The sequence below is a fragment of the Osmerus eperlanus genome, chromosome 3 (genome assembly GCF_963692335.1).
Source record: "Osmerus eperlanus chromosome 3, fOsmEpe2.1, whole genome shotgun sequence".
Taxonomy (NCBI): domain Eukaryota; kingdom Metazoa; phylum Chordata; class Actinopteri; order Osmeriformes; family Osmeridae; genus Osmerus; species Osmerus eperlanus.
The window spans coordinates 12,152,346-12,167,685 of NC_085020.1; the positions used below are offsets into that span (position 1 = coordinate 12,152,346).

General features: G+C 41.8%; 2 protein-coding genes across 2 annotated transcripts in view; both read left to right on the forward strand.

Annotated features, from left to right (window-relative positions):
* LOC134017550 (aryl hydrocarbon receptor-like) overlaps nt 1-3,011 on the forward strand; it is a 41,155-nt gene extending 38,144 nt beyond the window's left edge. The window contains exon 11 of the mRNA XM_062457277.1: nt 1,093-3,011. Within this exon, the coding sequence (XP_062313261.1) occupies nt 1,093-1,242 (150 nt within the window). The 3' untranslated portion in view covers nt 1,243-3,011. The remainder of the gene's footprint in view (nt 1-1,092) is intronic.
* marchf4b (membrane associated ring-CH-type finger 4b) overlaps nt 2,651-15,340 on the forward strand; it is a 176,653-nt gene continuing 163,963 nt past the window's right edge. The window contains exon 1 of the mRNA XM_062457284.1: nt 2,651-2,661. The gene's annotated coding sequence lies outside the window, so the exon portion shown is untranslated. The remainder of the gene's footprint in view (nt 2,662-15,340) is intronic.

The following is a 15,340-nucleotide window of genomic DNA, read 5'->3' on the forward strand; positions in this document are numbered from 1 at the left end:
TGTAAATTGTGGCAACCACAGTTCTGAATCATCTCCCTGTTGCCTTTGCTTTGTTGATGTTGTTTTGGGCGAGTAGAATGGAGGACTTACTGTAGAATTATGAGGAGGAGGACAGGGGGAATAATTATCTTATTGTTGTCGTGATGAGGAAGGGCTGGCTTGGCGCTGGTTTGTGACCAAATCTCATGGAAAAAATGAAAAATGTATAAAAAACTGAAAGCTGTTAGTCAGCTACATCGCCTTTCATCCGTTCAGGATGTGCTTGTGAGTCCAGGGTCAGTGATCTGAATAGAAAGGCACGTTGTGAAGCCTGAGTAGTCCCTCACAGACCCTCCCCACTCCCCACACAACCTACAAATTGTTGGTGTAGCCATTACCTAATAAAGACTAGTCTTTGGCTAGTGAAGGGAGGATGGGGGGGGGGGCAGAGAGGGCAGAGGGCAGCAAGCTTGCACTGACCGACGGCTGCAAAAAACTGCTGTCAGCACTTTCTATTCAAGAGGGATTGCCACTTTGTTTTTCTCTGATGATCAGAGTATAAGTGTGTAGGGGGCAGGGAGCTGGAACAGCCTGGTAGGGACGAGGGTTAGTTTGCTTAGTGTGTCCTACAATACCAAAACCAGCGATGAGACTGCAAGGGTCTGTTGGTCTGGGGTGAACCCTATCACCACTGCTCTAACAATCTGAAGCTCAAATTCAGAATTAAAATGTCAATATCTGTTTACAGAATGAGTGGACAGCTTCATCCCAGACCTGCTGAAGGGCTTGGTACAGTTTGAAGTTCAAAGGTCACCTCTGAATAAAAGGTCATGAGGGGTTTATATGTAACCTCTGGCTCTGTCACGTGTGAGGCTTCTGTGCAGTTCAGAGCGCTGGGTTTAAACCTGGGTTGAACACGCTGTTCTAATTGGTTGACAGTTTATGCCTCATCATTGCGATCATGTCTAACAAATAAAAGATCTCTCAACAATTCTTTTAAAACACATCTAGATGCAATCTGTCGATGGTTACTGACAGAATCCATATGCAAGGCTTAATAATGCACGGCTTCATTGTTCAATATATAACCTTTTTTCTCTTTTTTTTTCCCAGATGGAAAATGGCTGCATTCTTAGCCCCACCTTTCCAACTGGCTGTGTTCTACCTAATGGAAATACTGTAGTGCCCCCTAATGGTCAACTGCCCTGCCCTGAGACATTGTCCAGCCTCCCAGACTCCCAGACCACAGGCTTCTATCTCTGACCCAGAGGAGAGGGAGCAGGACACAGATTCAGCCACCCAAGGAGCTGCCTTCTAGTACTCATACACCACATGGGGGGGGGGGGGGAACAGAGTCAGGACAATGTTTTTAGTACTCTTTTTGTCGGTTGGATTGTTTTGTACTGTGAGTAATTATCATTTGGAGTTCTTTGTTTACAAGATGCAGTCACAGCTTGAGTCAAGATTTCTTCCAGATGAAAACAGAGGAGAAACTAGTTTTACACAGGTTTTTTCCCACAATAGTTTTGTTTCCTAATCTTAAGTAAACGAGGATTCTCAGTAAGGAGGCTTTACCCCAGCATCATTAGATGCCCTAAGGGGCCTTCATCATTACTATGATTTGTGACATGACAGTGTCGTCATCAGGGTTTATTAGCCTCACAACAGGAATGTAAGCACAAATCATACAAACTCCATGGTCATGTGAATTATATTTTCTATCTAATAATGAGATTAGGGGACACATTCCGGAGGGGAAAATTTAGAATCATACAAATCTAATGGGAAGTTTACCACACTTTATTCCACTGCCTAGTAATACCAGTAGTGTAGTAGGGGTTGTTCATCCAGGTCCATAAAAACACAACCCATGTTTCATGTTTCATATTTGAAGGTTCTGATGTGTGTTGGGATGTCTATAAGTTATCATTTTATTTGTTTTATTGGTGAAATTTGAGGTCGATGTCATTCACTGGGACAGACACTTCGGTACAATTGTCAGTATTAATATTGTTTTCTCACTTGAATTTTCCTTTAGATGTTGTTATTGTCGTTGTTGATTTTTTTTACCTTTGGGTGAGTCTTCCAGTACTTAGGGAAACTGTGACTGATAGCAAACACTTGATTTGAACTTATCCATTATTTATTCAGATAGATTTTTCATGGCAGACGTACTGTAGGTCATGGATGATATTGCTGACTCTGGGGAACAGTGATGCTTACTGCAATGGAACCTCCGGAATCCCACCACACTTTCCACTTTTGTGTTTCATGTCAGTCAAACAAGTATTTGATAGTATTTTCCACAGTCTCTTCCCCAAGTTTGGTAAACAGGACCAGATTCAATCTCTGAATATAATTTGTTCCGAATCTGCAGGTTACCAGGTTCTAATAAGGTCTATCAATAATTTAACAATACATTTTACAAACACTGAAAACCAAATGTGAGTATTAAAAAGGTATCTTCTGGAAGGATACAGTTTTGAATGTTTTATGTATAAAGTCAGTGATGGGAAATAATACATATTAGAATTATTTCTTCATGAAGATGCTGAAAGAGATTTTCACATAGTTGTTACAGTAAGGGGATTATTATTAATATAATGGTGACAATTATTATGATTATTCTTAATATTAATCATTCTATGTTTAAGTTGAAACGTGATACACAAGTGGTTTTATGTTCTCAGACTCAACTCAGTTTATTTTAATTTTATTTTCTACAAAGAAAATGTTTTCTATATTGAATATGATTGATGTGACCTATTAACGTTGTGATTTTAACAAATTATATAAAAACCAACATACACATTTTTTTTGAGAAAGACAGGTATGTAAATATATTTGTTTTTTGCATCAGTTCACTTGTTTTAAGCACTATTTTTAAAACACACTGCTGCTTATTGAACTCTTGTGTTGACTCAGTTTTATTATACATTGTAAATACTTATGATTAATGCAACTCAAAAAAAAAAACAAGTAGACTCTTCTGCTATTTTTAAAATGGTGCCATACTACTGAAATGTGTAAAACTTTACATTGACTTCATTTGAAATATTTTAGGAAGTCACTTTAACATTATTTTAATTAACAGAACAATGTAGATATTTCAATAATGGAAAGTGGATACATTTTGACCCATGTACTGTGACTGCTTGTCTAAAATGTATTATTTTGGTCCTTTGAAATGAAAGGTTATTGCAATCACATTAAAACATCCTGAGGTATAACTTTGCCGATCAATATTTAACAAATGTTGGGGGAGTTGGGAGTCAGGTGGCTGTGCGGTTAGGGAATCGGGCTAGTAATCTGAAGGTTGCCAGTTCGATTCCCGGCTGTGTCAAATGATGTTGTGTCCTTGGGCAAGGCACTTCACCCTACTTGCCTCGGGGGGAATGTCCCTGTACTTACTGTAAGTCGCTCTGGATAAGAGCGTCTGTTAAATGACTAAATGTAAATGTTTTCAGATGGTGTTTTCGGTTTGAAAGGCTTTGGTCATTTACTGGGTTCAGTTCACATTTCACAGCTACAGCTGTGTGATGGATTAGCAGTGTAATACTAAGCATCTGGAAGAACTCTCTCTTCCAGCATGGACCTCTTCTTTCTGCCCAGAAATTCACCTTTGTAGCTTTTCTCACACAATAACACTGGGATTTACAAAAGGGACGGCTTCAACCTTCTGCTTGCAGTCTCTGTTTTTACAGTGTGTATCCTGGATTGAAAAAATCTGGGAACTACTGTGTTCTGGGTCTTGGACCACAGCCTTGCACTCATCAGCAGTATGATGCATGGTGTCTTTGAAAATAGAATTGTTGCTTTTGGTTGAGCAAAGGAACACATCATACAGCTACTGTTGCTGCTTCAGTAGATGGACCCAGACTGGGGGATGTCCCCCATAATGCCTGAACAGTAATGCTTAGTGATCAGCACATTTCCAGAGGGGGAGGACGTAGCCAACATGGTTGGATGGAGAGTAGGAAGGGGGTGTAGAAGCAGTCACAATATTGTGAACGTCTATACGCCAGGGCATCATGCTTGAGTGAGCTATGTCTCCAGAATCCAAGCCCCCACCCCTCGCCCCTCGGCTTGAAGCAACGGCCCCGGTGGATGTAGGTGGTATTGCATTTCTTGTTAGACTTCCGGCTCTTCCGGTTGTTTTTATTCTATTAACTCCAGTCAACATTTACAAAACTATCTCCCCCAATAATTTTTGTTCTATTCTCGAACCTGGCTCATACTACTAACTTTTTCATAGAAGAATTTTTCCTGATTTTTGCTAAGTTTGAAACCAATCCGAAATGGTTAAACTAGCACCCCATGTATTTGCTTACATCAATAAAAGTTGCCTGCAAATGTGCTTGCGGATACTAACAGGGCACGAGCACAAAAGTTCACATTGGCCAATTGTCGATTTACCTGGAGCTGAAAGAAATGGCTTGAGTTGCCTGCCCTGTTGTAGCAAGTTTAGCAAATGTTTGTCACACATACATGAAATGTTGTTAATAGTTTATTCCCGTTATTTTAAAACAGATTTGATTTTTCGTAAAAACGTTCATGACATGATGGAAAATATTATATTATGTTAAAGATCCTGTAAAGTGGACCTGGAAACGAGTTTTAAGTTTGCCACACCACAGAATAATGTGTTATTAACTACCCATCCAAATTTGAATGAAAAAATAACACCGACAAGTATGTTAAATTAGGCTTTGAAATCGTGAAAAAATCTGCAGTCTTCTCTGCTTCAGACTGGGGGGGCGTGTCGCCTGAAGTAGCTGAAGCTCCGCCCCTCGCTGCCGAGTGCCTACCTCCGACCCAGATAATGGACGCTATGTCAAGCCGAACAAAACCGTATAGAATTAGAATGTATTTGTTCAATGAGTGAAACATACAGATAAATTAACCCTTGTGTTATCTTCGGGTCATTCTGACCCATCAGTCATTGTGACCCACTGTCGTATTGCGACAACTTTACCGCATACAAAAACAAATTGAAGCATTTTCTTTTAACCGTCGGGCTGTCTCAGACCCCCCACATTGCGAAGGTTAAAAGAAAATGCTATTTATTTGTTTTTGTATGCGGTAAAATTGGGTAAACACAACGATGGTTCGTTGTGAACCTTTGGGTCATGTGACCCGAATGCAGCACAAGGGTTAAATGTTCCCCTGAGCTGTAACAGTAAAAATGGACACCAGAGACAGCAGACAGTGAGCTCTCTAACTAGGCTACTTCTAACACATTAGCTACCATTTCACCAAAATACCATCATTATACACAGAGTAGCCTAATATCAATTTAGCGGTTTGCACTAACTCATACCAGAGATACCTCTGGAAAAGTTATCTAGTATAATTATAACAAGCACACAGAACTGAATGATGAACTGCTGGCGGCGGTGGATGGTCCAGGTGAGACCGGAGGATGAACGGCCGGAGGGGCGATGCTCGGTACGGCTCCGCGCTGCAAGAGAAGCCGTGTATTGGTGAACCCCGTCTGTCTCTGGTCCATGTTAAAACTGTCCGCCGTGAAATGGTCAGTGCAGAGGCGGCTGTTGGAGTTTATCCGAAGCTTTCCATGAGCGTGGCTCTTCACAAAATCTATCCACCTATTTTTCCTTTCATTATCAATAGTGAACTTTAATGGCGTTGCAGCACAGCTGGAGTTCTTGCATCCAGGGAAGATGCAGTTGCGGGTGGTGGGAGACATCCTGAAGCTAGCTAGCTAGCTGATGTAAGCTACAATAACAGTACAGCAGGAGGAGCCATTCAGTGATCTGACGTAGATAGGGCGAAATGACGTAGATAAGGCATTTTTTGGCTCCACCCATTAAAACCTGATCTGAAAACGGAAGAGAAACTGTTCTTCGGTTTAACTCCACATTTCAGTGTGACAAAGTTTTAGCGCTTTGCACATGCTTTCAGGAACTAATTTTACACGTATATAATGTACTTAGAAGCAAAACATGGAATTTACTTTACAGGATCTGAGCGTGAGCATAGATTGTTGACATGTCTATCTGGAGCAAAGACGAAGATTAATACTTTAACTGATAACCACTATAGGAAATGATATATATTTAAATAATATTAGTCTTGCCTTCAGAAGCTTTTGTTAAACACACTCATTATTCTTTTTTTGATCGTGTCATCAAACCAGACTGCTTTTGTGGGACAATGAAGGTCCTCAGTGACTCTGTTTCACCCCCACTTATATCTGATGGAAACGTCTTGTATATAGTTCTGTTAATATGCCCCTTTCAAAGGCACATGTTCAATAAAGTAGACTATATTTTAGACACACTTCTCAATTTAATACATTATTACCAAGTCTTGTTAGATCACGTTATATCCATTAATAGGCGTTTGGTTTTGTAGGTTGAACATATAAAACAAAGGCCACATTTCTACACTGATGTTAAATTGAAGGCAGTGTGAATTTCGTGGCATTTCTTTTGAATATAAAGTTGACAGTAAGCTATGGTAAGTCTGCATTATGGAAGATTTCAGTTACAAAAATAACTATTAAGCTTTCTTTGCCTGGCGAGAACAACGACGGAGCGAAGTGTTCATGTTAACAGTTTATTTAATCCGATACAGTTTATTTAATCCGATACAATGCGTTGGAAATCATACTCATATCACAAAGAAAAAAAGCAACATATGTGATGAGTTCCATCTAGAATAGCCCTATAGCCTATTTAGCCCTATAGCCAGTGGCGGCTGGGAAGCCCCCGCAGCCCCCGCAAGGCGGGGGGGCCCCCACTTCCTAAGGGCCCCGCCCTGCATATCAAAAAACAGACTGGGCCTATTAAAAAAAATATATATATATATATATATAAACAAGGAAAACTCTTTGAGGGTGCTCATTGAGAGCCCCAAGTTTCAACTGCCAGGTAAAGGAATTCCGTAATGTAGGCAACGTAACAGATCTAAATAGGCTAAATAGTCTCAAAATCCCTGAATCTGGCAACAATGGCTTTTGCGTATCTTACGTGCCTTTTGGGCCATTACGCCTATTGAACGCGCACATTTCAAAAATGCTAATCATTAGGCTACGTTCTGCTAGATGACGGTAGAGACATGAGTAAAAGAAAATATGCACGCGGTGCTCAAAAGCGCAGCAATAAACTGTTGTCTGAACAAGCTCGAGCAAAACACCCGAAGATTACACACTTATTTAGACCAGCCAGAGAAGAATATTATCAACATCTCCAGACGAAACACTACCGCAGCCGCAGGTAGCTAGCAGCAGCACGTCTTCACCAGCAACCAACAATAAATATACTTGCTAAGCCTACTTATTGGCAAGAATAAATGTTTTCCTTTCCTCCATTGATTGTGTGTAATTTCGGCGATGCTATCCTTGGTGCTGAACTATCAGAAGGCTAGTGCTGTCTTTGGTTTTGAACAATGACAAATGTGTGGCGGCCTGCGGAAACCCTTCACATTGTGAACATTTGGGTCTTTCTGGGTATTATACATATTTGGAAACTATCCTGAATACAAATCTGTTTAAATAACTCAGATATCTTTATCACAACTGAAGTTACATAATTTTTAAGTTGACCTGTGTCAATAAAGTGATAAGCGAGAAAATTGCATTCCACTCCGTTTCATTCTAATTCTGTGGCGAATATGGAAAGGAAATCCTTTTGTTCGTAATCACGTTGTGAATGTAAATGTCAGTTTAAGTATAGGCTACATTAATAACTTCTCAGCAAGCTATTTTTAAGTTTAACAGCCTGACTTCATTGATCAGTTGTTTGGGGCTGCTGCAGCACTCAAAAGAGCAAGCAAACTGAGCATTTGATTTGAAATGGCTTGGAAATCTTGCTATAGCTGACATGTCCAAAAAAGTTTTTCAGAAGCTATACTTTTTGTACATTACAATGAAGTTTACGGTGTTAACTATAGAAAACATCAAAAATCTAAATTTTGACAGAAAACAATTTGAGAACGTTTATGGCTTATAGCCAACAATGAGCGGCCGCGACATCCGACGGGTTTCTGCAGGACGCCACACAAATAGGCTGCTATTATGATTTTATTATTTTTAAACTTTTTTATTTCTCTCACATTGGTGAATATAGGCTATATTTAAAGGTAGACAGCAATGTATAAGATAGTATGGAGATACATTTTGAGTGGATTTAGGGGAGGGGCCTCGAGCTCCGACTTTGCGAGGGGGCCTCTGCAAAGTCCCGGCCGCCACTGCCTATAGCCTATTTCTAAAAACCAAGTGAAAGGAATAACAGAGCCTGTTTAAGGAGAGCCTGGCCACTCCCTATTAAGCCCCATTGTACCTAATTTTTTTGCAGTTCCACCAGAGTTCCACTGGGAGTGATCGCGGTCGAGTGCAGAATGAATGGGAGTCTATGGAGCTAAACGGCTAAATTTGTCTCTTTCACCTGATTGTCGTTGAGAAATCTCAGATTTGATTGTAGTTTTTGCATGTTCAACATGGATTACAGGTCTAAAGTTGAATGAACAAGTACTTATGTCCTTTCGATTTCTTACAGGGTAAGTCGTTGTTGCCCATAACATGCTAGCATTCTGCTAACAAATTCTGATTGGTTAGTGAAGGACTGACTACGACCAGAGTTCCCGCTTGATGGCATCCAAAGCAGAACCAGAATGTCAGAGCATTAGCAACAACATTAGCAAACCAAAACTCTTTCTAGCATGTGTATTGACAGGGATAGCCTAACCTGTCAGCTGTGTTGTTGATGCCTCGAGAGAAAAGTGGAAGTGACCAGAGCTTGCCGTCAAGCAGTATATCAGGCCGTACAATGTGTATGACGTCAATGACATTTTAAAAGGCTTTTTAGAACAGAAAGGCGACTTTTAAAAAATCTATCACCCAGCGGTGTGTATTTTTTTTGCCTCCCCTTTCGAATTCAGAATTCAAATTACTAGACAAAAAATTATATCCTGAGAAAAGTGGATTTTGAGGGGTACAGCTCCATAGCCCTCCATTCATTCTGCACTCGACCGTTAGCGACCTCATATGGAACTAGAGTGGAACTGCAACCAGTTCTGAACCCGGAAGTTTCCCGAGAGTGGCAGTTCTCTCAATATTAGACATTCTCTGGCGATACTCATAGAGTTAATATAACTAGAGGAAGCAACTTTTGTCTTCCAAGATGGCGTCCCCATTCATTTCTATGAAAAGTGCTCAGTGGCGCAGTGAGGCAAGCGAGCGCGCGAAACTGGACCGCGCCATCTTTCCACTTCCGACTCTTCCGGTCTAGCTTTAAACAGTGGCTCTTTTTTTCCCTAGCTCCGAGACCTCGTGCACGCTTGCAACTAGCTGTACACGTCATACTTTGCGACAGCCAGTGGCGAGCATAGATTTATATGGTTGCGAGCGTGTGAGCTAAGGCATTGCAGTGGCAGAATGGGGTACAAGTCCAATAAGAATCAGAGACATGATGCAAACGTTACGTAAATGTATGCTGTCATTGTATAGTATTCCTTTCACTTGGTTGTTAGAAATAGGCTATAGGGCTAAATATAGGGCTATTCTAGATGGAACTCATCACATGTTGCTTTTTTTCTTGTGATTTGAGTATGATTTCCAACGCATTGTATCGGATTAAATAAACTGTTAACATGAACACCCAGCTCCGTCGTTGTTCTCGCCAGGCAAAGAAATTCACACTGCCTGCAATTTACATATCAGTGTAGAAATGTAGCCTGTGTTTTATATGTTCTACAAAACCAAACGCCTATTAATGGATATAACGTGATCTAACAAGACTTGGAAATAATGTAATAAATAAAAGCTTGAGAAGTGTGTCTAAAATATACTTTATTTAACATTTGCCTTTGAAAGGGGCATATTAACAGAACTAGGCCTATATACAAGACGTTTCCATCATATAAGTGTAAGTTATATGATGTGGGGGTGAAACAGTCACCGAGGACCTTCATTGTCCCACAAAAGCAGTCTGGCTTGATGACACGATTAAAAAAAAGAATAATGGGTGTGTTTAACCCTTGTGTTATCTTCGGGTCATTCTGACCCATCAGCCGTGTGACCCACCGTCGTATTGCGACAAATTTACCTCATACAAAAACAAAGTGAAGCATTTTCTTTTAACCGTTGGGCTGTCGCAGACCCCCCACATTGCAAAGGTTAAAAGAAAATTATTTTTATTTGTTTTTGTATTGGGTAAAACTGGGTAAACACAACGATGGTTCGTTATGAACCTTTGGGTCATGTGACCCGAAGGCAGCACAAGGGTTAACAAAAGCTTCTGAAGGCAAGACTAATCATATTTATATCATTTATTATTGTGGTTATCAGTTAAAGTATTAATCTTCGTCTTTGCTCCAGATAGACATGTCAACAATCTATGCTCACGCTTAACATAATGTAATAATTGCCATCATGTCATGAACGTAAAAACGTTGTTGACAGAAAAATCAAATCTGTTTTAAAATAACGGGAATAAACTATATTAACAACATTTCATGTATGTGTGACAACCATTTGCTAAACTTGCTACAACAGGGCAGGCAACTCAAGCCATTTCTCCCTGTGCTCATTCAATATGGCTCATTCAGCTCCAGGTAAATCGGCCCTGTTAGTATCCGCGAGCACATTTGCAGGCAACTTTTATTGACGTAAGCAAATAAATGGGGTGCTAGTTTACCCATTTCGGATTGGTTTCAAATTTAGCAAAAATCAGGAAAAATTATTTTATGAAAAAGCTAGTAGTATGAGCCAGGTTCGAGAATGGAACAAAAATTATTGGGGGAGATAGTTTTGTAAATGTTGACTGGAGTTATTAGAATAAAAACGACCGGAAGAGCCGGAAGTCTAACAAGGAATGCAATACCACCTACATCCACCGGGGCCGTTGCTTCAAGCCGAGGGGCGAGGGGTGGGGGCTTGGTGTATGCTGATTGTAACGGTAGACTTGTTCAGGGTACCGTCACATAATGAGGGACAAGACACAAGATGTTTCAATTTCAGAAATAGTGTTTATTCGTACCAGTATCAATTAAACAAATAGGGGTATGAACGAGGAATGTTCAAAGTCGTGCATGAGTGGGTGAATGGATGCATCAGTAGATATATGAGTCAAAAAAGAAGTCAAAGCGGGAGAACCTCAAGGTAGTGCCTACGAATGACCAAAAATAGGTTCCCCCTGAGAGAGAGAAAACCCCCTTTTATAGCCACACCCTAAATACAGGTGCAGGCAATAAAGCACTTGGGCTCAGGTTCCGCCCCTGCCCGTGCACTGGCAGGGCGAAGCCTGAAGGGGCACAGGTGGGCGTCACATGATGTATTCCTGAAGTCCAGTAAAACGTGTTCATATACAACCCACCGTAGTGCATTACTATAAAACCACAAGAATATCACATTGGCGACGAGGATGAACCGTCTGCAGTGAGGGGATTCGACGCGAGGAACTGTGAAGAGGAACTGCAAGACAGATGAGATGGCGCTAATCGGACGAGTGGACGAGTTCAAGGAGTCACTGGAGGACTTTGCATCCTACCTGGAGAGGTTTGAAATCTGGCTACTGGCAAACTAAATTAATGATGAAAAGAGGGTCAGTGTGGTTTTAGCATGCATTGGGCCAGAAACTATGGACTGCTGAAAAACTTGGTAATGCCAAACCAGCCCTCAGGATTGACGTATAAAGTGTTGACTGACGCATTGAAGTCACATTATCAGCCAAAGCCATTGGTCATTGCAGAGAGGTTTCGTTTTCAAAAACGTGATCAAAATGAAGGAGAATCAGTGACTGATTACTTAGTGGCAATAAGAAAATTGTCGAAGTATTGTGAGTATGGAGTAGTGATGGGAAGTTCGGATCATTTTACTGATTCGGTTCTTTGAATCTCGTTCAGTAAAATGAACGAATATTTTTTCGAGTCATTCGTTCATTTCAACGGGGCGGCTATCCGTCCACTGCAAACGCGTATCATATTCTCATGTAGGTTAGTGCATGACATGTGCACCAGCAGATACTATTTTAAAAGAAATTCCTGCATTACATTAAAATAATGTATCATGACAGTTTCTATGATTTGGTCATTTATTATCACACTAGCATTTAATTATCACGGCAAACAATTACACTGCACTAAACTGTAAGTGTAAATGTAAAGTGAAAATAACAAAACCAGTCAGTATGATGACTTGAGCGAATATCATTCACGTCTTACTAAAACAGCGGCCACGCGAAAGGGAACGAGGAAACTGTTTCCTCTACTAAAAAATACAATGCGGGTCACGTGAAAAAAGGATCCAAAGACACGTAGAAAGGCCGAGTCGGGAAATGAACGATTCATTTGTTTCCTCCAGTACAGAGCCTATGCAGGTCACGTGAAAAATGATCCAAAGACTCGTAGAAAAGACAGAGTTGGGAAATGAACGAATCGTTCTCTCTAGAGTTTCCTCTCGCTACCAGTACAGAGCCTATGCAGGTCACGTGAAAAATGATCCAAAGACTCGTACCCGCAGACAGAGTCGGGAAATGAACGAATCATTTCTGTTTACTTGGACGAGCCTATGCAACAGTCCCGATGCGCGGCCACGAGAAAATGAACGAATCACTCTTTGACAGGACTCGTTACTCCCGAGTCCTTGTAAGGATTCGTTCAAAATGAACGAATCGTTCACGAACGACACATCACTAGTATGGAGCTCACTTAGATGAAGCTTTAAGAGATCGTCTGGTGAGTGGATTGGCCTCCGAGTCGATTCAAAGAAAATTGCTAGCAGAGAAAGAGCTAACATTTGCACGTGCATGTGAGATAGCGTTGGCAATGGAAATGGCATCCAAGAATTCCTTTGAAATATTGGGAAAGTCGCAGAATGCAGCTGTAAATGAAGTTTCTAAATCAAAGAAAAATGGCAGTTTAGACGTGGACAAGGAAGTTCAGATCAGAAATTTGACCAGAAACTGGACGGTGAGCAGAGATGCTACCGTTGTGGGGGAGGGAAACACTCACCCCAGGAGTGCCGATTCAAAAATGAGAAATGTCATGCTTGTTCCAAGACAGGGAATATTTCCAGAGTATGTCGGAATAAAAGACGGACCGCCAGGGCCCAGTATGTGGACACTGAGGATCCGAGTGTGGATGGAGAAGGTGACCCTTTCCGGGTCTTTACAGTCTACATGGCATCCAGTGGGGATGGAGGCATTAAAGTTAATGTGAAAGTGGGTGTTGAGGACATTAGCATGCAGTTAGATACAGGTGCGGCAGTGTCCATCGCATGAAGTTTTGCACCAAAATAAATTCCCACATTTACCCATCGAAAAGTCCAACATCAGATTAAAAGCCTACTCGGGAGAAACAATTCCCCTTCTTGGCTATGTTCAGGCACCAGTGCAGTATGGTGACCAGAAAGCAATGCTGCCTCTCATCATAGTGAAAGGCAATAGGCCTGCTCTCTTTGGCCGAAATTGGCTGGAGAAGCTGAAGCTAGACTGGAAAAATATCTTCACACTCGGACAAGATACCAAGCATGGCGACCCAGAATTACAAGCAGTGCTTCAGCGTCACTCAGGGGTGTTTTCTGAGGAGGTCAGCGCCATAGAGGATTTCAGAGCAACCATAAGAATGCAACCTGGGGCACAGCCAGCCTTTTGCAAAGCCCACCCTGTACCATATTCACTGAAGGAACCTGTGGAAAAAGAACTGGATAGGCTGGAAAAAGAGGGAATTGTTTCCAAAGTGGATCGAAGTCAATGGGGGGCCCCAATCGTGGTGGTACCAAAGGCCGATAAATCTATCCTTATCTGTGGGGATTACAAGTTGACAATAAATAGCCAACTGGAAGTAGAGACTTATCCCCTGCCCAACACTGAGGATTTATTTGCGACCCTAGCAGGGGGGAAATGGTTTTCAAAGTTAGATCTCTCTCATGCTTACCAGCAATTGAGATTAGACAAGGACTCTGAACAGTACTTAACCATTAATACCCACAGAGGACTGTACCGCTACCATTGCCTCAGCTACGGGGTTGCCAGCGCACCGTCAATTTTTCAATCAGTGATGGATCAGATTCTACAGGGACAAGAAGGAGTGACTTGTTTTTTGGATGACATTTTAATCACAGCCAACACGAAGGCCCTGCACTTGAAAAGACTGGAAGCAGTGTTAGGCTGTCTGGCACATTATGGCTTGAAAGCAAAGTACTTGGGGCATCGGATAGACCATGAAGGCCTGCACCCCACACAGCAAAAAGTGGAGGCAATTGTGAATTCCCCAAAGCCCACAAATGTCTCGGAGTTGCGGTTTTATTTGGGTTTGTTGAACTATTATGTCTGTTTTCTGAAAAGCTTGTCCAGTGTGTTACAGCCTTTGCATGCTCTGCTGAAAAGGGAGGAAAAGTGGAGCTGGACACCTGCATGTGAGGAAGCTTTCGAGAAAGGAAAAGAGATGTTACTGAGCAGCACGGTCCTGGTTCATTATTACACAGAGAAGCCGTTGAGATTAGCATGTGACGCATCCCCCTACGGGGTAGGTGCAGTAATTTTGCATGTGATGGACAATGGTGAAGAAAGACCAATTGCGTTCCCCTCGCGCACTCTGACTGATGCAGAAAAAAAGTATGCACAAATAGAAAAAGAGGCGCTAGCAATCATCTATGGAGTGAGAAGATTTCACAAGTATCTGTATGGACGCAAGTTTACTCTCTTCACTGATCACAAGCCCTTACTGGCTATACTGGGACCAAAGTCTGCTGTGCCTACATTGGCAGCCTTGCGTATGCAGCGCTGGGCGTTGATCCTGATGGCTTACAGTTATGAGCTAGAATACAAGAAGTCGGCAGACCACTTTAATGCTGATGCCATGTCCAGACTTCCTGTGACTGAGTCGGACAAGACAGCACAGGAATCCTACTTCTCACATTTGGAAGATCTGCCAATATCAGCTCATGACATCAAAGTAGGCACAAGCAGAGATCCGTTGATGAGTAAAGTCTGGAGCAATACCATGAATGGATGGCCTAACTACATGAATGATGAAAACCTGAAACCATACTTTGTCAGGAGACATGAGCTGTCAGCAGACCAGGGATGTGTTTTGTGGGGTCTCAGTCGTTGTTCCTCAAATGCACCAACAATGGATTCTTAAAGACCTGCACCATGAACACCCAGACATCTGTTAAATGAAGGCCTTAGCCCGCAGCTATGTATGGTGGCCAGGTTTGGACGGCGAGATTGAGAACATGTGCTGTGTGCCAAGCGGTGCAGAAGGTACCTGCTGTAGCACCGCTCCATCCCTGGCGGTGGCCTGGCAGAGTCTGGCAGAGGATTCATCTAAACTTTGCAGAGAAAGACAGGCAATATTTCTTAGTGGTAATAGATAGTCATTCTAAATGGCTCGAGGT